The sequence below is a fragment of the Oenanthe melanoleuca genome, chromosome 1 (assembly GCF_029582105.1).
Source record: "Oenanthe melanoleuca isolate GR-GAL-2019-014 chromosome 1, OMel1.0, whole genome shotgun sequence".
NCBI lineage: Eukaryota > Metazoa > Chordata > Aves > Passeriformes > Muscicapidae > Oenanthe > Oenanthe melanoleuca.
This window is the reverse complement of record NC_079333.1, coordinates 109,843,293-109,865,203: the sequence shown is the minus strand read 5'-3', so window position 1 is coordinate 109,865,203 and position 21,911 is coordinate 109,843,293. Positions and strand designations below refer to the sequence as shown.

At 44.4% G+C, this 21,911-nt stretch overlaps 1 protein-coding gene across 1 annotated transcript; it reads left to right on the top strand.

Annotated features, from left to right (window-relative positions):
• The first annotated feature begins 360 nt into the window (after positions 1-360).
• Positions 361-21,403, top strand: MORC3 (MORC family CW-type zinc finger 3). Its single transcript, XM_056512002.1, has 17 exons — positions 361-459; positions 5,595-5,667; positions 6,880-7,012; positions 9,252-9,466; positions 9,758-9,905; positions 10,156-10,303; positions 10,391-10,522; positions 10,736-10,855; positions 11,257-11,354; positions 13,513-13,617; positions 13,718-13,840; positions 13,949-14,023; positions 14,546-14,588; positions 15,514-15,698; positions 16,202-17,033; positions 17,140-17,303; positions 19,797-21,403. Exons 1-17 carry the CDS (start codon positions 421-423, stop codon positions 19,948-19,950), a joined length of 2,787 nt encoding a protein of 928 aa, XP_056367977.1. The 5' UTR covers positions 361-420; the 3' UTR covers positions 19,951-21,403.
• Positions 21,404-21,911: the final 508 nt, after the last annotated feature.

The following is a 21,911-nucleotide window of genomic DNA, read 5'->3' as shown; positions in this document are numbered from 1 at the left end:
GGCTCAGGCTGGAGAAAAGGAGGCTCAGGGGGGACCTTGTGGCTCTGCACAACTCCCTGACAGGAGGGGCAGGGAGGGGGGTCGGGCTCTGCTCCAGGAACAGGGACAGGAGGAGAGGGAACGGCCTCAGGCTGGGCAGGGCAGGCTCAGGGTGACAGCAGCAGGAATTTCCCCATGGAAAGCTGCTCATGAAGGGGGTCGGGCACAGCTGGACTGGATGGTTTCGAACCCTTTTCTTACCCAAACCTCTCCCTGCCCCCGCTCCGCCATCCCCTCACAGCGCCCCAGCCCCGCCCCGCCCCCAGCCCCGCAGGGCGTGGCCTCGCCCCAAGCCCCGCCCCCCGCGCGCGCTCCCGCTGCCGGAAGCGCGAAAGGGCCGCGGGGAGGCGGAAGCGCGCGCGCGCGGCCGCGGCCCCGAAGATGGCGGCGAAAACACAGGGCGGGATCCGGCTGAGCGCGGTGAGTCTGAGGGGGCGGCGGGGCCGCGGCCGGCCCGGCGGGAAGGAGCCGAGGGGCCGCTTCGTTCCGGGCCGCTGCCATGGGCGGCGACGCCTTCCCCCCGCCCGGGGGGGGAGAGCCCGCTCCGGGCTGGCCTTGGCACCCCCAGGGTCACTCCCTCAGCGAGGGCGGGCAGCGCCGCCTCGTCTCTGCGGGGGGACCTGGGGCTTTCCCGCCCTCACCCCGCTCACAGCCTGCAAAATCAACTTCTCTCCGTGCTGCCGGGGGGAAGGTGAGGGTTTGGGGGTGGGCTCGGTGTTGGGGGCGGGATTTTCCAGCCTCTGGAAAATCTAATGACCTCTAATTGCCAACTCGTAACTTCCAATCTTAACTACTTTTATTGCGAGCGGCCTAATTACATTTTAACCCTAATTACGTGTGCTGATGAGTGTTCGCCCAGGTAAACGCTGCTGTCTTCTGCTTTTCGGTCGTAGTATTGCTGTGGCAATCGGTGGTTTGTTTGTGCTGCTATAAATGAAGTTAAAGCTGCTTTTTCAGGTGAAACAGGAGGGTTTTTCCAAGTCAGTGCCTCTAAACCTCACCTAGAGCTGCACCTGCCTCATCACCTTGCAGTGAAAAGAAGCAGGAGAGCTGCGATGAGTAACTTGTGAAATATTTGAGTGAAAAAGGTGTGTTCGAATCTGCTCGAATTACAGAATCATTTAGGATGGGAAAGACTTCTGAGATCATTGAGTCCGGATGAAATTTTATCACCTAAAATCGATTTATCTTACCCTAATATCAATTTCTTACCTTAATATCAATTTATATTAACCTAATAAAAGTTGGCATCGTTCTAGAGTTGAGCCCTAAACATCATCTCCTTGAAGTTCCAAAATTGCATTTTAATTTTGATGTCAGGCCTTTAATTCTTGCAAGTGTTTGAAATCCACAGTTTGTGTGATGTTTTCTTGCAGCAGGGTTGTCCTGCTTCTTTAAATAAAGATTTGGATTTATTATTACTTTTTGGACATATTATTGGTCTTCTTGAGAAGAAAAAAGTATCAAAAAGTACATCTGGCACTTCAGAGTTTAAAATCATTCTGAGGTTGAAAACACTTTCCCAAGCTGAACTCTTCAGAGGCACAAACGAAACAAGACACACTTGGAAACTTTCTGAATTATTTTTAGGCTGCTCTTTGGTATTGTCTGTTGCAGGCACTACTGAGAATTTGCATTCATTGGCTTTCCAGTGAAAGCTGTGGGTTTTGTAGGGCCTTTTTTTTTTTCTTTTTTTGTTTTTTTTCTCAGGTGAAGCAGCTGATGCAGTTTTGACCAGGTTTGTAAAAGGCTTTGTAATGCAGAGAATGGTGGGGAGAGCTGGTGGTCACAGTTCTTTGGGAATATAAAATATTTTCCCGTGGATTCAGAGGCACTGGGAGGGCCTGGGAACTCATTCCCACACTGGAATTTATCTCCTGCTGTTGCTCTGGCAATATTTTTATCCAACTGAACAATGAAGCAACTCAGGGAAGTGATCCAGGATAATATTTTAAGAGTGGTTTTTAATTTGGATCGGCCCCTTGGTGTGGCTCATTGCACAGTCGTGGACCTGGGATTGTGTAGCTGGGAGGAGAAATTTCAGGAAGTTTCAGGAGGAATTTCCCCATGGAAAGGGAGCTCAGGGATTGGAACTGCCCAGGGAGGTTTGCAGTGCCCATCCCTGCAGGTGGCACCTGGGGGTGGCACTCAGAGCTCTGGGCTGGGGACAAGGTGGGGATGGGCACAGCTGGGACTGCCTGGGCTGGGAGGGATTTTCCAGCCTAAACAACTCCATGAAAATGGCACTGTTGTTCCCAAGAAGTTGTTAAATAAATGCAAGATAAACCAAGATGTATCTTGCATTCAAATGCACAAATTACTGTAGTAATGATGAGTAACACAACAAAAATTTATTATGTGCAAGCAGTAAGTTCCTAAGATGAGGCAAACTCTGCAGGGGTTTGGGATTTGTGCACTTTAGGATCTGCAAGGGATGGGACAGTTCAGGTTTTCTTAGAAAACTGCAATTTCCAAAGCTGCCTGTCATTTTTGTGAAATAAACTGCTTTATTCTTCAATATTTGCTGGTTATAACTGTGGGAGGTGCTGTTCTCAGGACAGTTTAGTTTCAGACATGGAAAGAGTTTAATTTCTCAGGACAGTTTAGTTTCAGACATGGAAACAGTTTAATTTCTCAGGACAGTTTAGTTTCAGACATGGAAACACTTTAATTTCTCAGGACAGTTTAGTTTCACACATCCAGCTGGAAGAAGTGGGAGGTTTGAGTTGTATTTGGCTGCACTTGGTCTTGACAGAAAAAAAATCAAATTACTAAACAAAACCCACTTAGTAACAAAATATGTTTGGCTGAGCAAGCAAAACAGCTGGATTGGTGAGTGTTCAGCTCTTACTGAATTAATTATGAGCCAATTAAAGTGGTGCATTGATGAATGAAGTGTAAGGGGACAAATGGACTTAAATATTTCCTGATGAGTTCATCAGGAATTAGGGAGTGACTGCTGACAGCTGGATTGCTCTGGAGGAAACTACAAAACTGATGGCCTGAAAGCACTGTTGTGCTGTTCTTTAATCTGCTTTTGTGCCTTGTTTCAGTGCCTGGTGTGAGGAAGGGCAGGCTGGAGGGGCCTTGGAGCATCCTGCTCTGGTGGCAGGTCTTGGGGCTGGGTGGTCTTCAGACACAAACCAGTGTGGAACTCTGTGATCAGGTGGTGCTGTCTGCTCTGAGAATTCCATGAATTCCCTGTGGCACACTTGCTCCCCTTTTGCTGAGGGATGGGAGATACGAGAGCCAAGACCCCATTTGTTCCACTTCCCATCTTGCAGCCCTTCCCATTCCTGACACAATTCCCAGTCCTGTGTTCCACCTTTCTCAAACCCTCCCCCAAGCAGTGATGCAGAGAATATCAGCACAATTCCTGTGATGTTGTTTTCAGAATCCCCAGTGGTTCCCAGCAGGGAAATGAGGGCTGGAGCTGTTGTGTTACACAGGCAAGGTTTGGTTTCTCTGCACACAGAATGATTTGGTTCACAGGCAAAAAAGGACATTTATTGGTGATGGTGACACTCTAGGTGGCACTGAGGTTCTTTCTGTTCTTCCTCAGCATTGTCAGATGGTCAGGGGAGGTGCTTCTTCCTTCTCAGAAGGAATTTTCCTCTTGGAAAGGGAACTCAGCCCTTGGGAAGAGCTGCCCAGGGAGGTTTGCAGTGCCCATCCCTGCAGGTGGCACCTGGAGGTGGCACTCAGAGCTCTGGGTGGGGACAGGGTGGGGATGGGCACAGCTGGGACTCCCTGGGCTGGGAGGGCTTTTCCAACCTAAACAATTCCATGAGATTCCCCAGTGTGAGTTGATGCCTCTGTCAAAACCACGATCAGGATTTCTTGCCAAGTCCATATTGCTGAGATCCCAGGGAATCCAGCACTTCCAGCCTCCTGTATGGCTGCAGTTCAGTGTTTCAGCAGGGAGTGAGCAGGTGCCAAATCTCTGAATGTGCATCCCTGGGATTTTTAAATATGGTTTTGTTTTACCAGGGAGGGATTTCAGGTGGGAAAACCCCCACCAGTTCGTTCTGGTAGATTTTGATCCCAAAGCTTAGAAAACAAAGAGCAGATGCTGCCAGCTCTGTGAAAAAGAATCACCCAGGGCTCTGAGGATCCCCTGAGTTCCTCTACAGCAGAGGGAAAAATCCAAAGATCCTCTTGCCCACGTGCTGTGCCACATGTGAGATTTCCATTAATAACCCAGAGGAATTTTCTTTTGGATTCAAAATTACTTGGAAGTGTTTGTTGGGAGAATCCTGGCTTAGCCTGACTCCCTGCACCAGATTTTGTAAACCTGGAGCTCTGAAGCACAGATGGCAAGGAGGAACGTGGTTTCTGTTCCCACTGGTGCTCCATGGAGAATTGCAGGGATTAAGTTGCACTTGGAAGTGTGTCATGTGCTGCTGTGACCTGAGGATGAGGTGACAGCTCTTGGCACTTTCTGTTGCTCTGAACCAGGGCTGCTGCTTCTCTTTGTGCCTTTCTCCTGCTCTGGTGCTGGGTTTGTGGCTCTAGGATTTGCTTTTAGCATCATTTCTTTTCACCTTGGAGCTCTGAAGTGGTTGCTTCCTTTTATTTACACTTTTATTTACACTTGATTTTTATTTAAACTTCATACCTTTATAGAAGTGATTGTCAATGAGCAACTCTGTAAAAATGATGCAGTAGGGATAGATACACAGTATTTTAAAATATCTCTCAGATTTTCTCTGTGTAATAATGTGGGTTATGTTCTGGTTTTTGTGTAACTCAGTGGTACAAGGGCTGGTTTTATGTGTTCATGGTGCTGCTTTTTCTGCCATCACCACAACTCTGGCAGGGGGGCTTGAGCAAATTGTGTTAAAGGCTTTGTAGGAATGTAGCCATGATTTCCTCAGGGGTAATGCAAACACAAGGATCAGTTGCAGTTAAAATTTCTCCAAATGTTGCATGGACAGGTCCTTCACTTACATGGATATTTAGTTCTGGTTTTCCAAGCCTTGAAGTGAGCCTAGGCTGGGGCTGATGGCAGTTCTTTTGTCACTGACATCTCCAAGTTACATCCCACAAAGAGGAGCTTTATTTGCATATTTTCTTCTAATTCTGTGCCTTTGAGTGCATCAAATGTGTGAGATCCAGCTGCTGAGAGCACAGAGCACCCCTGAGAGGGGATTTGGTCACTGTGAGCACTGACAGTGACCCATGGAGGGTATTGGGTGCTGCTCACTCTTCACATGCAGTTTGGATCCTCCTGGTTTAAGATGTGAGTTTTTAACATCTGTGAGCTTCTGTTTCTGGGTTTGAACCAGAGCTTTGATGTTTTCTGTAAGCTGGCATCATTAGATATCAGTTCCTTACTGTTAGGGTGGCAACCCATGCTCAGAATATGCTGAGACTGTGCTGAATTTCCTCTTCAGGAGCTGTATAATGTTCCCTGCCAATACCCAGAAATCAATTTAATTGCTGCCTTTTGGTAATGTTGTCCAAACCACCTTCATGGGATCTTCCTTTATTTAACAGACTGCTTTCTGCCTTGGAGAGCACAAACTAATGGCCCTGCTTGTGCTTTATTGCAGCTGTGCCCAAAGTTCCTGCACACCAACTCCACCAGTCACACCTGGCCCTTCAGTGCAATTGCAGAACTCATAGGTAGGTGTTCAACAGATTGGAATAATTCTTGTTTCTTCTTTGTTACTAAACCTTTTTCCATCAGGTGGGGGAAGACCTGGCTGAACATCCCCAGTGTTTTGCACCTGATTGTGTCCTGTTACCTGCATTACCTTGTGCATCTGTTTATTCGCTCCTGTTGATCATCTTGCCTTTGATTTTGAGCAGAAATTAATTGGACATCTCCAATGTTCCTCTGCTCTAGTCAGCTGGTTCCTCAGAAAAAAGGTGTGGCTTGGGACCCCAGCCAAGCTGATTGAGCACTTTGCTGCTGCCAAGGGGAGCAGCTCCTGTGGCCACATAATTTTTCCCTTTTCCCTTCTCTCTCTCCCCCCCCTTTTCCCTTCTTTCTCTCTCCCCCCTTTTCCCTCCTCTCTGCCCCCTTTTCTCCCCAAAATTAACCTAACAGAAGAAAACAGGGATTTTTCCAGCTGGAGAAGGCCAGAGCTGTCCCAAAGGAGGAAACCAGAGCCCTGTGGCTGTGGAAGGGCTGTTTTGGGAACATAATCTATTAAATCATCTCAGTTCTTTTCATACTCCAAATACTCCAAAGTTTCAGTTGTGTCCTCTTTTGTGATGCTGAAATACATTTTATGAAACATTTCCCTGTGATGCAATTTGGACTTTATAGGAAGAAACGTGCTAAGCTGTGGTTCCTTTTATTGGCTTGAGCTGCTTTCTCTCTCAGCTGAACCTGCAGGACAGGCAGTGAGGCAGAGGTGCCATCACATCCCACCCTCCCTCCTCCTCCCAAATCCCAGGGGATGAGGGGAAGAGATGGAAGAGGGATGTTGGGGCAGCTGAGGCTGGGCCTGGCTTTGCCAGGAAGGCTTTGTGGTTTCTCTTTCACATCCTGTAAACAGAAAGTTGAGTCTAAAGCATTTTGCAGCTCCCCTCTGTAAGGGCTGGGAGAAAGCAGACATTGCACCAGCTGCTCTGCAGGCAGGAAGTGAAACTGGAGCCTTGGCTTGGTTTCATTTTCTGTTCTCATGTGAGCTGCTCACCCCCAGCTGCATTTTGGGTCTCTGTGTTGCTGTCATTGATAATTTGGGGAATTTTGGGATCCTTTGGGTGAGGTTCTCCTGGGTTGGTGCAGCTGTTCCATCCTAACCCTTTAATTTACTTTAAAATATGTTTGCCCTTAGTTGAATTTTTGTTTTCAAGTCTCCCACTCTTTGCTGTCCTTGCCCTCAGACAATGCCTATGATCCAGATGTGAGTGCCAAGCAGATCTGGATTGACAAAACCGTCATCAGCGACAACATCTGCCTGACGTTCACGGACAATGGCAACGGCATGAACTCGGAGAAGCTGCACAAAATGCTCAGGTGGGCAAGCCCAGCCCTGCTGCTGCCACTGCTCACTTTACTCCTGCTTCTCATACATAATTCACTGATCTTGCTCATAAATTCAGCATTTCTGAAGGTGCTGAATGTCCAGAGCGGGCAGATGCTACTAAAACTTCCCTGCAGCTTTGTGGAGAACTTTTCCCTCCTAATTTCCTTTTTATCCTTTATCTCAGCCTTCCTTTTTTGCTGTGGAAACTCTCTGTAGTGCCTGCTAGTGGAGATAAGGAAAACTCAAATATTTTATTTTTACTACCATCATAATCATTATTATTATTATTAATTGCTTTAGTCTAAGTTAGTGAATGAGAGAAAAAGGGAGATTCAGCTCAAACCCACTGGAATATTAATAATAGAATGCAGAACTATTAGAATTAGAAATAATAGAATTGTAGAAAAATTTTTTACATTTTTCATTTCTATTCAAAATAGAAATGAATTTTCTGGTTTTTAAATAACTGTCTATTTATTTTTAATATTCTGTAGGGTTGAAATATTTAATTTTTCTCTCACTTCTACAGTAGCAAAAAGCTTTCTGTGCAATTTTTCTCTTAGTGTAAAAAAATTGCTCTGCCTGCAGATTTAAATTTGAGCAAGCTTGAATTCAAACTGTTATTTTTCTGTTAATACCATAATTAATGGCTTCCTAAATTTCTGTTTTACTTAAAGTGTGGTATGAAAATGGAAAACTTGTGGATCAAACATTTTCTAGGAAGTGGAGAGGGGAAAAAGAGGATTAGGGGCTTTTATCAGTATTTATTATGAAACTACAGGATAATTATCAGAATCCCATAAGAATGCTTTTTTCACCTATTTCCAGACTTGATATTTCTATTGCCTATTTAAAATCTGGAAGTAGATTTTCCCAAGTTTTTGCAGTGTGGTTTTAGCAGCATTGTCCAGGTGATTTTAGATTTAATTGCACAGAAGTCCCTGACTGTTGGAACCCTGAAACCTGTGAGTTTTAAACTTTCTGTGCTTTCTGGCACTGACCCCCTGGAGAACTCTGCTTTTGACTTGAGGCCTTGGAGAAAGCTTCCAAAATTGAGTGGTGGAGTTGGAATCACTGGTGTGTAGTTAGACTAGAAGTGTGTAATTTCACATTATGAAGGCTTTGGAATTTGGGGTATTAGAATATAGTAATAGGTATGGGACAAGATGGAGTTCTTGGGTGTTGGCTCTTCTTCCTTCTTGTTCCTTTGGATTGGATAGTGTCACAGGTTTGGTTATTGAGTCAAAAGTATAAATAATATAGATGTTAGCTTTTAATTAGATAGGCTTGTAACTGGCTAAATTAATCTCCATTTTCTCTCTTTTGGCTTGTGTCCTGGTTTGAAGGACAGGTGTCTGCCAATAAAGGCAGAAGCTTCTCTTTGAAATGGAGAATGTAAACCCCCTTCCTCCTAATTATTATAATTGTGAAATTAAGGGGCTCTCAGGCAAAGAGATGGGAATTAGGAATAACAGTTCTTTACTAGGAAAATTAAACTAGCAATGCAGTATTACACAGAACAATCCCAGCCCTGCCAGAGTCAGAATCCAAGCTGACACCCGTCAGTCAGTCAGGGTGTTGGCACAGTCCCATTCAATGGTGGCTGCATCCTCCTGCAGGGGCAGATGTGGTTCAGCTGGAGCAGTGCTCCTGGAGAAGGCGCAGTTTCCTCTGAAGCTCCAGGGATGATGTGCAAAGGTCTGGTTTTCCTCTGGAATCCAGTGGGAAGAAGGTTCCTTGGTGTCCCAAATGTCAGTTTTTATCTGGGTAGGAAAGGCTTGGCTCCTCCCCTGGCTGGAGCATCTCCCAGTGGGATGATGGAATTTTATCAGTCATGGCCTGGGACTCAGTGGCCATGAACAGGAGATATCTCCTGGAGGGAGGATGGGCTGTGGGAAGATAAAGATGATTGCCCAGCTGGTTTAAAGATGGCCCATGAGCAGATAATGTGTGCCAGGAGATAAGGAATCACTACCCCACAGTTTTAACAGATGGTGACAGAATCCACATTTCTGGCCACATCAGTCCAACACAGCTTGATAACTGGAAGTGCTGAAAAACTCTGTCCTTTAAATTTCTCAAGCATTCGATCCTGACTCTGAGTGAAGACAAAAGAAAAAAAGCTCTAAAACAAGAGGGTTAGATGAAGTAATTTTGCAAGTCCTTCACTTGCACCTCAAGTTTCCCAGTGATTTTTTTCCCACCCTCCTCACATTTTCCCTGCCGCAGCTTCGGCTTCAGCGAGAAGTCGGTGATGAACGGCCGCGTTCCCGTGGGGCTCTACGGCAACGGCTTCAAGTCGGGCTCCATGCGCCTGGGCAAGGATGCCATCGTCTTCACCAAGAATGGGGACACCATGAGCGTGGGGCTGCTGTCCCAGACTTTCCTGGAAGTCACCAAAGCAGAGCATGTCATGGTTCCCATCGTGACGTTCACCAACCAACATATCCTTTCGGCGTTCCGGTGAAAAGTTGTGACGAATTCACAGGGTGAATTTGGGGGGTAACGTTTGGCTGCTTTATTGGATTTTTATATCAAGATTCTCTCCTTAGGGAGGAGTTATAAGCCAGAAAATTGATAGCAAATTACATCTGAGATGTTGTAATTGGTTAAAGTTTTAACTTGGTAGGAGTTCTGTGATGTGGAATGAGAAGCTGGGAAGTGAGTCCAGAAATTTCCTTATTTTCTGAAATCTTGACTCCATTCCAAGTCCCTCTCCTTAACACAGTGCCCACGGCAGATCAGTGATCCAGCAGAGTCCAGGAACAGCCTCAAGGCCATCCTGACACATTCCTTGTTCTCTACTGAGGAGAAGTTACTGGCAGAGCTGGATGCCATCATAGGAAAAAAAGGCACCAGGATTATCATTTGGAACCTTAGAAAGTAAGATTAATCCAGTCTCTTACCACATTAATTTCACATTTTCTTTCAGTGTATGCAAACATGATTTGGGGGTTCTTTGTGTGTGGAATAACTGGAACAAGCTGTGTGCAGTTAAAAAAATGGGAAACTCAAATCTGAAATTTAGCAAATCTCTGGGGAATTCCCCTCCTCTCCCTCCTCTCCCACAACACCTCCTCTTGTATTTGCTTTTTCCCCCCTATAATTAATACTTTCCCTTCTTAATTCTTAGAGATAAAAACAACAAACCAGAATTTGACTTTGACAAGGATAGATATGACATCAGAATTCCAGAAGACTTGGATGAAACAGGCAAAAGAGGCTACAAAAAACAGGAGAGAATGGACCAGATTGTTCCAGAAAGTGATTATTCGCTACGAGTATGTGTTGGGTTTTGAAAATTTGGTTTATTTTTTGAATCTAGAGGGTGTAAATGTTTTAATTTTAATAAAATGTGTGTTTTCCAGGCTTACTGCAGTATTTTGTACCTGAAGCCAACCATGCAGATCATCCTGAGAGGACAGAAGGTGAAAACACAGCTGGTTTCCAAAAGTTTGGCCTTCATTGAGAGGGATATTTACAGACCCAAATTTCTCAATGTATCCTTTAATATTTCCATTGCAGAACTGAATTCTGGCTTCTGTTGCAGTTGTATTGGTGAATTTTGGGTTATTTTGGAATTGGTTTTTTTAAGTCATACTGAAGGAATTATCTCAATATAAGAAAAGAAAGCCCTAAGACCCACTGAGAGTAACTCTTATTTTTGGTGTTCCATGAGATTCACCCTGGTTTTCCTTAATATCTGCTCAAAGGCCAAAACAGTCAGAATTACTTTTGGATTTAACTGCAGAAACAAAGATCACTATGGAATAATGATGTACCACAAAAACAGACTCATCAAAGCTTATGAAAGAGTTGGCTGTCAGTTAAAGGTAAGAAATTGAGGCTTCCAAATATTTTGACATCTTGGCAAATTTCCTTCAAACACTGATTTTTAGAAAAGAATATGAATGGAAAGCAAGATATTGATGTATGCTTTATAAAATCATCTTTTTTGCTGTATGCAGCAGTTTAAAAATCTGTTAAATTGTTTGATTTTGAGGCTGTTTGATACAAAAATATGAATCTGAGCACATCTTTCAGGACAAAAAGAGGGGTGGAATAGAGGATTTGTTATTTAGGGGGTTTAGATCAAGATCCTCTCCTTGGAGTCCCAAACCAGAAAATCTTTTTACCCAGTGTAGATACAGTTAATAATTACCTTCAGCAAACTCTTGCAGTACTGGCATGGATTTTGTGTTGGTTTTCCTGATAAACTTTAATTCCTTTGCAGGCAAACAACATGGGTGTGGGTGTTGTTGGGATTATTGAATGCAACTTCCTAAAACCAACTCACAACAAACAGGATTTTGACTACACCAATGAATACAGGTATTTTTATCTGCATGTTCTATCCCATATTACCACTTCCTGGGAATTACTTGATAAAACTGCTGCTTTTAATAAGAATAAAAGTTTCTGGTGTTCTGGCCAAACCTGGTTAAAATGCAAACAGCTCCTTTTAGACCCCTTTTTGTCTCTTTCTTTTTCCTTACAAATATTTTCCCACAATGTCCACACCATCCTTGTTCTCTTGTTTTTTCCTGGATATTCTTTTGTGGCTGTTCAGGAGGAGGCATTTTCCCAACAGTGTTTTTAATGTGGAAATTTTGGGTATGGATTGCAAATATTGGTGTTCCTGGAGCAGGAATTGAGAATGCCCCTGGCAGGGAATGGTTTCCACTTGTTGGGGTTTTTTGAACACTTCACATAAAAGGAGGGTTTCCTCAATCCCTTGGGTTTGACTTGTCTGTCAGCACCCCAGGAAATCTGTGATTCATGTCCAACAAATATAATTAAGTCAATGTCCAGACAAGTGAGGAGAATCACAGGATCATGAAGGTTGGAAAAGACCTCCAGACCTTTGAGTGCCACCAGTTGTTCCTGGACAGAACTTTGGGGTGGAGGTGTGAGTTAATCTTACAATTAAATTATAATGAACCAAGTTGATCAGAGGAGAGGGATTTCACCCTAGCTGCTGCTTCAGCAGCACAACAGCTTCTCTTGTCATGGCTGCTCTGTGTTCTGTCAGCTCCTGGTCCATGGAGTTCCCATTCCTGCAGGGATTCCAGCAGGACCTGCCTGTGGTGTCCCCACTCTGCTGCCTTGTTTATCATCCAGGAACAGATTCCCTTCATGCCAGCTGCATTCCAGGGAGCAGCAGCTGCATTTCACCTCTGATTTCAGTTCTCTTACAATGGGAATGTAACTTTCTCTGATTTTACCCCAGCCACCTTCCCCTGCACTTGGAACGTGGGTGGGCACAGTGATACCACCCTTGAAACATCTTCTGTGAAGGTTTTTCTGCCAGGAGTGCTCCAGGCTTCACAAGGTGTTTTTGTTTTGGGCTGGAAAGTTGTGAACTGATGGGAAGGTGTCCTTTTCTCCCCAGAAAAGGGATGTGCTGCCATCCATGCCTCACTGCCCATTGCTGCCCTTCTGGTGCCCCTGGCTCAGCAGTGCCTGCCTGGGGTTCAGAGGTGACCAGGATCCAAACTGTGGCTCACTCTGAGTTCACTGCACAAACATTTGTGTTGGTTCAGGGCCCGGGGCGGTGTCAGGTGCTGAGCCAGGCCAGGAGGGCTGGGGCTGGTTACTCATCCACTGCATTGCTCAGAGCTGAATTCCACAGCTGACAGGGGCTGTCCTCACCTCCAGCTCACCCAGGGCCTTTGTTCTTGTTGCTCACCTCTTCCTTGTGGCTGTGCCAGCTCTGGGAGTCCCTGAGCTGCACCATGAGCAGGAAACAAAACTGAAGTTACCTGGGTGAGACTGACCTGCTCCTTTTATCAGAGTGCAGACTTTATATCCTATTGAGGTGATCAGATATTGCCAGCTCCATGTTGTAAAGTTGAAGAGAGTAGCCATGAACCTGCACTTGGGATGTACAGGAACAGCCAAAACCAGGGTGAGGTGCTGCATTGGTTTTGTGCTTTTTTAAAATTCTCTGCTTGAGGCTGAACTGGTGAAGCCCCTCCAGGATTTGCTCTGTCCATCAACAGCACTCTTGATTTTTCAGTCTTTATGCTCTGACTTGTGTTTCCAAGAATTCCTTTGCTGACAAGCATGACTTTAGACAATTCCTTATTTCTACAGGTTTCTAAATTAAAAAATAAAAAGTTATAAAAGAAAAAAAGGGAAAGCTTTTAGAAAAGCTTTTTCCTCACTCTTGTGGGGAAAATAGAAGTATTCACAGAGGTTGGAAGAGACCTTCAAGATCATTGAGTCCAGCCCATGCCCTAACACCTCAAGCAGAGCATGGCACCAAGTGCCACATCCAGTGTTTTTTTACACATCCAGGGATGGTGACTTCACCACCTTCCCAGGCAGACAATTCCAGTACTTCATCACTCCTTCCATAAAAAATTTTCCCTAACATCCAACCTATGAAAGTGGTTCATGCACTTATTCTGTCACTGGAGTGTATAGAGGTTCTTTCTGTGCTAGGATTGGATTATTCAAGGTGATCTTTAAATCCTTTTCTTTGTAGACTCACGATAGCAGCCCTGGGAGAAAAGCTCAACGATTACTGGAACGAGATGAAAACCAAGAAAAATGAGGAATACCCCTTAGCTCTGCCCGTGGAGGAGATCCAGTGAGTCCCCCTGTGACAGCAGAGAGCTGAGCACAGCCTGTGGTTTATCTGAGAGCACTCAGGGATGTGCAGGCCCTGATGGCTGTGCCTCTTTCCCCAGGAAACAGCCTGACCAGACGTGGGTGCAGTGTGACGCGTGCCTCAAGTGGCGGAAGCTGCCGGACGGGATCGAGCACCTGCCAGAGAAGTGGTACTGCACCCTCAACCCTGACCCTCAGTTCAGGTAAGGACACAGCCAGGGACCCCCCAGAGCTTCCTGAGCACCTGGGAGCAGCAGGAGTCTTCAGCTCCTTCTGTTGTGGGTTATTTTCTGTCCCCTTCCTTCCCTCAGGAATTGTAACGTGCCAGAAGAACCAGAGGATGATGATTTAATACATCCCACATATGAGAAAACCTACAAGAAAAAGTGAGTTCTGGAGCCTTTTGCAAAGCTCTCAGCACTAAAAACTACCAAGGAGAGCAGTTGGGGTGGAATCCAGCTCCCAGAGGATCTGGCAGTTTGGGATGTCCCAAAAGCAAACTCTCAGGGCTGTTCGGAGACCTTGGCTCTGTAACTTTCAAGGTCCACACAGAATAATATTGAAAAGATTAATACATTTATTTAGGAATAAAAGGGTTCTTAGCTAAGTGTGTGACAAAAACTGATTTGGGTACTTGTGATGCTGCCTCACATTCTGGAGTGGGAGTTTGGGGTTGCTTTAAATATTTTAATAAATAGTCCAGAGAGAATTTGTTGGAAGTTAAGCTAACTTAAGCTTCCAGCTTCCTGAGGAAATCTTCATTCAATAAACAAGAATACTTGGATTGTTGTATCTAGCTGAGATGAGGAATATTGTGTTTGCTTTTATATCTTAGATTTTATTTTTATAATGAATAAACAGATTGAATCCAAGCTCTTAATTTCTATTTTTTCCTTGCTGCTGTGCAGGGACAGAGAAAAACTGAAGAGGCGACTGGAGTACAGCCACCAGGTAACTGCTGAAGCTGCCAGGAGCCTGCCCTGGCCCCAGTGTCTGCTTTCACATCCACTTTTACTCTGGTGGCTCTGCAGGATTTGCTCACCATGAGGAAATCCCAAATCCCCGGTTTTTTTGCTGCCCAGTGATGGAAAACCCACTATTTCTTTCTCCTGAGGAAGGAGTTTGAGAGGGACAAAACTAGAAGAGATGTCAGTGACTCGTGGCTGTTTTTATGGCAGGACAGGCAGTTCTTGAAAGGGGATTTGTTGGAGAGAGATGTGATGAGGATATGAAAGTAAAAATGAACTAAAAAGTGGGGATAGACAGAGGTGGAACAGCTACACTTGTGCAAGGAGACACTCAAATTCAGATTAAATCCAGATGCAGATCAAGGTATTTGATGGGAATGTCTGAATTGTAACTCAGAATCAAATTTTGTAAGTGGGATTTAGTTCCAGTTGTATTCAAAGTCAGTTTCTGACCTAAGATCATTTCTGGAGAAGAGATGCTGCATGTGCTGTTTTAACTTATTTATTTCATTTTAGTGTTTCTCTGCCATTACATCTCCCCCAGTACAAAAGTAATTTCTAAAAGTGAAATAATGGCTCATTTTGGGCCAACTGAGTGAGCCCTGAGCAGCTTTCCCAGGGATGTCTGTCCTGGAATTTGTGTCTGATGGGCAAACTCCAGACAGAGACACAGCTGGGGAAAAGCTCTTGCCTGGGATTCTGCACAGCACTTTGAAATGAAAAACTGGGATTTGCAGTAGTCTAGTCAGCCTTTCTCATCCCAAAATCCTGAGCCTGGCTTAAAGGAGATACTTGGTTATGGAAATGTCAGAATTTTAGGTGTTGGTATATAAAGAACTGTTTCAATCTCTCCTGAAGAATTTACTAATACCTGTTTATTTCCATTCTTAACTTACATTGTCTTATAGATCAATAATGAAATATTTTTAAAAACATCTGTTTCTTCAAGTAAAGACTTCAAAACATTCTCACCTCCAAATACAAAGGAAGCTCTTCCAAGGATACTTATACCAAAATCATCAGATGCTGCTGGTAGAAGATCTCTGCCAATTTTAATTAAAGTATCTTCCCCTCATTTGGATGCTGATAGCAGGTGAGTGAGCCTGTACAAAAGGAGATTGCTGTTTATTTCTAAAATTAATAATTTCATGGGAATGATGGTGTTGGGGGCAGCTTCAGCTGCTAAAACTCCTGTGGGAATTCTGGGAGCATGGGAAGCTCCAGGTTAAAAAGACCTGGAGACTTTGTCAAGTACAAAAGTGAATGCAAGAAAATGACAGAGGAGCATTTTTAGTGATTTGTCTGCTCAGGAGCAGAGTTGGTGTTCTCCACACCCCACAGGCTGTTTTCCTGAAGCTCTGTGGGGATGTCCTGGGAATGCTGAGCCTGTTTCAGAATAATGTGGGAGTCTGTGCATGGCAGGCACTTGTTTTTACAGGAATTTACTCTGGCTACACAAATTCAAATCCCACGCAGGAGATTTTCTGGAGTGGTAAATTTTGAACAGCATTCAGAGAAACACTGCACATGGTTGGAAACAAATGATTTGGCAGCATTTTTGCAATAAACTGATGATTTTAATATTTTCCTCCTCAGTCTCAAAAGGAGGACACAGAGCTGTGTGACACCTGTGTCCCTAAAGACACCTCGGGTCAGTGACAAAACATTCAGCAGCCACGAGGAGGATGATGATGATGAAGATGTCATCATTTTAGAGGAGAGCAGCACTCCAAAGCCTTCAGCAGATGCTGATGCTTCTGTGGTAAAAATGGAATGCATCAATTTGGATCAGGAGGAGAAGCAGAAGGAGAACACTCCCATGGGGGAACCTTCCAGTGCAAGCACTTCAGAGGCAAAAAGTGAACAGCTGAGCTCAGCAACACAGACAGAGCTCCCAAATCTGGTGGTGAAAAAGGAAGAGGTGGAAGACATCCCAGTGCAGACTCCTGGGGAAGAGATGGAAAAGGAACAGCACAAGGTCAATGGTATTCCTGAGGCATCTGTAGAAATGGAAAATGAACTGAAAAATCAGCTGCAGTTATTGAATGGAGAAAAGGAAATGTACCAAAGCAAGTGTGAAGTGTTAACCAAACAAGTGGAAACGCTGGAACAGCAGCTTTTGGAGATGAATAATAAATATGTCAAAAAGGAAATGTGCCATCAGGCAACAGAGACAGAGCCCTGCTTTGGAGAAGGGAATGCTGAGGGGAGGAGCCTGGCAGAGGTGACAGCTCTGTATGAGCAGGCCCTGGCAGAAATAGCCACGCTCAAGGAGCAGTGCAGCACCCTGCAGAGCCTAAAGACTGAGTGCAGCAAATGTGCTGATGGGGAGAGCAGGAGTGAGGTGGATGAGATTGCAGTGCAGCTGGATGATGTTTTCAGGCAGCTGGACAAGTGCACCATTGAGAGAGACAGATACAAGAGCGAGGTAAAACACTCCTAGCACTTCAATTACCTCTGCTTTTACTCCCTGTTTCATTGCACTTCTATGTTTTGAATAGTTTTTACAGCTTTCTTTTTCTTTTGGTTGGCAGATTGAAGTCCTAGAAGTGGAGAAGAATCAAATGGCCTGTCAGTGTGAGGAGCTCAAGGCAGAGCTGGCTCAGTTGAAAGCTTCAATCCCACAGGCTGTAGCACGTGCAAATGATTCTACCACCAGTAATGTAGAAGACTCTGTAAATTTTTCTGATGGAGAAAGGTATCAGTTTTGTTCTTTCTAGATGTTACTGCAAGGTTTTTGCTTGTTGGTTGTATTTTAAATGTTTTGATGAAGGTTATGTTTGATAATTGTATAATAAAATGTGATGTTTGGAATTCTTTTCTACTGCATTTTGTGACTCCTAACTAATGTTGTTTTTATCAGTGATGTTTGTGATGTATGATTTATTTGTGTGCACAGCAGAAAGGCAGACTGATACTTCTTAAAATATCCAAAGTGTTGTATAATTTCTAAACACAATTTGCAAACCAAGGAGAGAAAAGGGAGGCAGGAAAGAGGGTGATCCTTATTTTCTGCTGTGTAATGAACTTCATTTTGAGAGTCTGTTTTTCTGTCTTGAATCAACTAAAGAGTCTGGATTTGAAACTTTCCTTTAAGAACTCCTTGCTGCAGGCAAATCCTGTGGAATCAGGGTCCAGTGTGTGTCTTGGAATTTAACAAGGGTTGAAACTTCCAGCTGGAGAGCTTGGAGCTCTTGGGATGTGGGAATAGCACACACACAAAAATAACTCAGAGCAGGTGGAAGCAGAGAGAGCTGAGATCCCTGCCAGGGAGAATCCGGGGGGGGGAGCAGCACCTGAGATAAAAGGGGACTCAGTTAAGGGACCAATTCAGCAAATTGATCCCTGACACCAGATGAGAGGCATTGCAGAGGGAGCTGAGGGCCTTGATGTATCTCCAGAAGTTAACATTCCTGGAAAAAAGCAGTTGTTTTCCCATATTTAGGACAGCCAGAGCTCCATCCTGGCACTGCAGCCTCAATCCCAGGGAAAACATGGAATAAATCTACCTGGAAGCCACCTGCAGCCCCATGAGAGTCAAAAGAGAGTAAGGACACCCAGCATGGGGTGACTGAGGGCAAACTGGGGAAAGCAGCAAGGCCAAGAATAGAAAAGGCTTTTGCACCTCAAGTCTTGTGTCCAGTTCTGTGGCACTTTAAAAGGACACTGAGGGGCTGGAGCATGGCCAGGGAAGGGAACAGAGCTGGGAAGGGGCTGGAAAACAAATCCTGGGAGGAGCAGCTGGACTGGGAAGGGGCTCAGGCTGGAGAAAAGGAGGCTCAGGGGGGACCCTGTGGCTCTGCACAACTCCCTGACAGGAGGGGCAGGGAAAGGAGGAGAGGAAATGGCCTCAAATGGCACCAGGGCAGGCTCAGGGTGGAGATTGGGAAAGAAAATGTCCCTGGCAGAGTGGTCAGGATTGGGATGAGCTGCCCAGGGAGGTTTGCAGTCACTGTCTGGGGGAGTGCTCAGGACAGGCTGGATGTGGCCCTTGGGGATGTCATTTTGGGGTGATTGTTGGACTTCATCATCCCAAAGTTCCTTTCCAACCCCAGGGATTCTGGGATTCATGGCCTGAGTGACAGAGCCAAATGAACTCAGTAAATTCCTGATGCCATCAAACTGGAGGGAACTCAGGAGGGCAGAGCTGCTGCTGAGGGATTTTGACAAATTGGACAAATGGGTTGGAAAGAAGCCCCAGAAAATTCCATGTGAATTCCACGCAGGAGCAGAAGCAGGAGAGCAGCTGGAGGAAGCTGCCCTGGTGCTGGGGCAGTGGCAGTGCAATGTGAGCCAGCAGTGCTCTCTGCTGGTGGCACAAACCAGCTCCTGCTGGGCTGCACTGGGCAGGTGACTCCTCCCTGCTGCAGCCCAGCCAAGGAGTGCTGATCCACCCCTGCACACCCTGGCAGAGGGTGGCAGGGGAGTGCAGAATGAGCTGGATAATTTCCAGAGACCCCTTTCAATCTTAAAAAAAGAAATTTAGCCACATTAAAAATTATCTGTCAGCATTTAATTTTATTTTTCCTTATAGCTCTGACTTGTGTTTACTAAAAGAATTAGCAAATAATAGCAGGACTTGGAAGTAACTTCCCCCACAAGTTGATGGAGATATGGCAGCACTGGGAGAACATGGAGAGGATAAAGGAGCTGAGAGTAGAAGGAAATGGGCCACAGAAGGGATGGCTCATGGCAAAACAATTTGATCAGGAAGAGGACACAGCAAGGACATCCAGGAAAGAAACCAAAAAAAGGGAGGCACAGCCTTTTCCCTGGGCTATAACTCTTATTTCCTTTTTTTTTTTTTTTTTAAAGCCTTTGGACAAACTCTTTCTTGCCTTCTCCTCTCTTTTTCTCTCCTTTTGTTCTCGTGGGTTGTGGTAGTTTGGGTTTCTCAATGGATAAAAATACCAGGGCTTAATATTGCTTGGAGAAATCCAGGTGGTGTGGGGTCAAGGATTTATTCTAAAATATTTGACAGGAATTCAGTTTAGTATTGGTTTGAAACTGAGGGAAAATTGAAAAATCGAAGCTGAAAACTGCAGAGAAAATTGGAAAAACTATAATCTTGATGCAGCTTTACCTGCATCTGTTTTTTTTTGTTGATTTGTGGGAGTCATGGAGCATCTCCAGTTTGGATAATCAGTGCAGAATTCCATCTCCAGCTCATGCTGTCCTGTTCTCTCCCCAGCCTGAAGCTCCGTTCTCTCCGTGTCAACGTGGGACAGCTCCTGGCCACCATCATGCCTGACCTGGACCTGCAGCAAGTCAATTATGACATTGATGTGGTGGATGAAATCTTAGGGCAAGTGGTAGAACAGATGCATGAAATCAGCAGTACTTAAAAAAAAATCTCAATGTCTCAGCAGAGTTCTATTGCTCTTCCATGATAACCTGTAGGTTCCAGACTGTAAATAGGGCTGCTTCACTTTATATATTGGACATAGGTGGATCTCTCAGTGTAAATATTCCATATTTAGCTGTTCACTTCCTCCTCAAGGAGCACTGTCAATACTGACCCACCCTGATGTACTTAATTAAGGATTTTGCTTTGGAAATGTATTTGTAATTAAATTTGCAGATATTTTTACTATTAGGAATCTTAATACTTTTCTACAGACACCTTTTGGTTGACTTTGGATCTTATATAAGCGTTAATACCTGTGAGTATTTCTTCTTCTAAAGTAGTGAAATATCTTAGAAATGCAAAAAAAAAAAAAAAAAAAAAAAAAAGAACTTCCTTGATTTCTTACCCAGAGTTGTTGTATCCCACAGTGTTGTTCCATTGCTCTCAGCAGTGTTCTGTGTTGCATTCATAGGATAGAAATGTAAGTAGTGGGAATTTGGGCCATATTTGGGGGATATTTGTGTGGTACTACCAAAAGAAGGTTTCTTTGAGGGTTTTTTCCTGACAACTGGAAAAAAGTTGGAAGGAAGCAGTTGGAAGAGGAGAGATGTTTCTTTATTTATGGTGTAAACTACAGGGTGAGCTAGAGCTTCAACAGCTTTAGACAGTTTTTATTATAGGCAAGGAAAGGGAATTCCTCTTTTTCACATCTCCCCTTTTAGAGTTGTGTGCTCTAAACCTTCCCATTCCTCCAGGGTCGTGGGAAAACCTGGAAGCAACGGTACCAGGAGAAATTCCCAGGCAGCTGCAGGGATTTCTCTCCAGGTCATTGGGAATGACAAACTGGGTGGCAAAGACAGCAAATCCATCTTTTCCTATGCAGAAAAATTATTCTTGCATTTAAATATAAAAAAAATAAATTTAAAATAATCATTTCATTAGTGTTCAATATGTTAATTCTTAGGAAGTATCTAATTTTTTTTTTTTTAATAAAGCCAATATTGTTGGCTTTTGCACTGCTACTGCCCTGAGTTAATCCCTGGTGTCCCTTTTAGTTGTAGTTCAGTGCAATTCTTTCCATGAACAATATTTCAATGGAAGATCTCTATGCCAATAATAGGAATGCACTACTGTTGTACTTTATAAAGGAGAAATTGAATGTTTGATTTGGGAAGAGGTGGCTGTAATATAACTACGTATGATTTTTGCAAAGTTTATATTTCCCATTTCTTGGTGTGTAGCTTTTCCATTTCTTAATCATTATTTATTATGTTTCATCAGACTGTAGCTGAATTTCTTGCAGACAGCTGGCAAAATAGAGCACATGTCTATATTAAAAATGGCAAATTTACAATGTACATTTACACTTTGGACAACGGTGGACTTATGGAAATGGTTTCTATTTACTTGATAAAATGTATTTTTTGTAAAAAATAAAGATATAAATTGGAGTTTGCAGGATCCCAACTTGTGTTTGTTTCTGAATAAACCCTGTGCAGAATGGCTGAAGTGTTGGGTGTTAAAAGAACCTGGCTCAGTCTGGTGTTGGACTGGGTACACCACTATGGAAATGGGATGGGAATGGCTCAGATTGGGCTCACCAGTATGGAAATGGGATGGGAATGGCTCAGTCTGGGCACACCAGTATGGAAATGGGATGGGAATGGCTCAGATTGGGCACACCAGTATGGAAATGGGATGGGAATGGCTCAGTCTGGTGTTGGACTGGGCACACCAGTATGGAAATGGGATGGGAATGGCTCAGTCTGGTGTTGGACTGGGCACACCAGTATGGAAATGGGATGGGAATGGCTCAGTCTGGGCACACCAGTATGGAAATGGGATGGGAATGGCCCAGTCTGGGCACACCAGTATGGAAATGGGATGGGAATGGCTCAGTCTGGTGTTGGACTGGGCACACCAGTATGGAAATGGGATGGGAATGGCTCAGTCTGGGCA

Excerpts from the sequence above, each read along its gene's own strand:
- MORC3 (XM_056512002.1), top strand. The coding sequence starts at position 421 with ATGGCGGCGAAAACACAGGGCGGGATCCGGCTGAGCGCG. Across the intron at positions 9,906-10,155 it reads ATCATTTGGAACCTTAGAAA|AGATAAAAACAACAAACCAG; the intron begins GTAAGATTAATC and ends CTTAATTCTTAG. Across the intron at positions 11,355-13,512 it reads GACTACACCAATGAATACAG|ACTCACGATAGCAGCCCTGG; the intron begins GTATTTTTATCT and ends TTTTCTTTGTAG.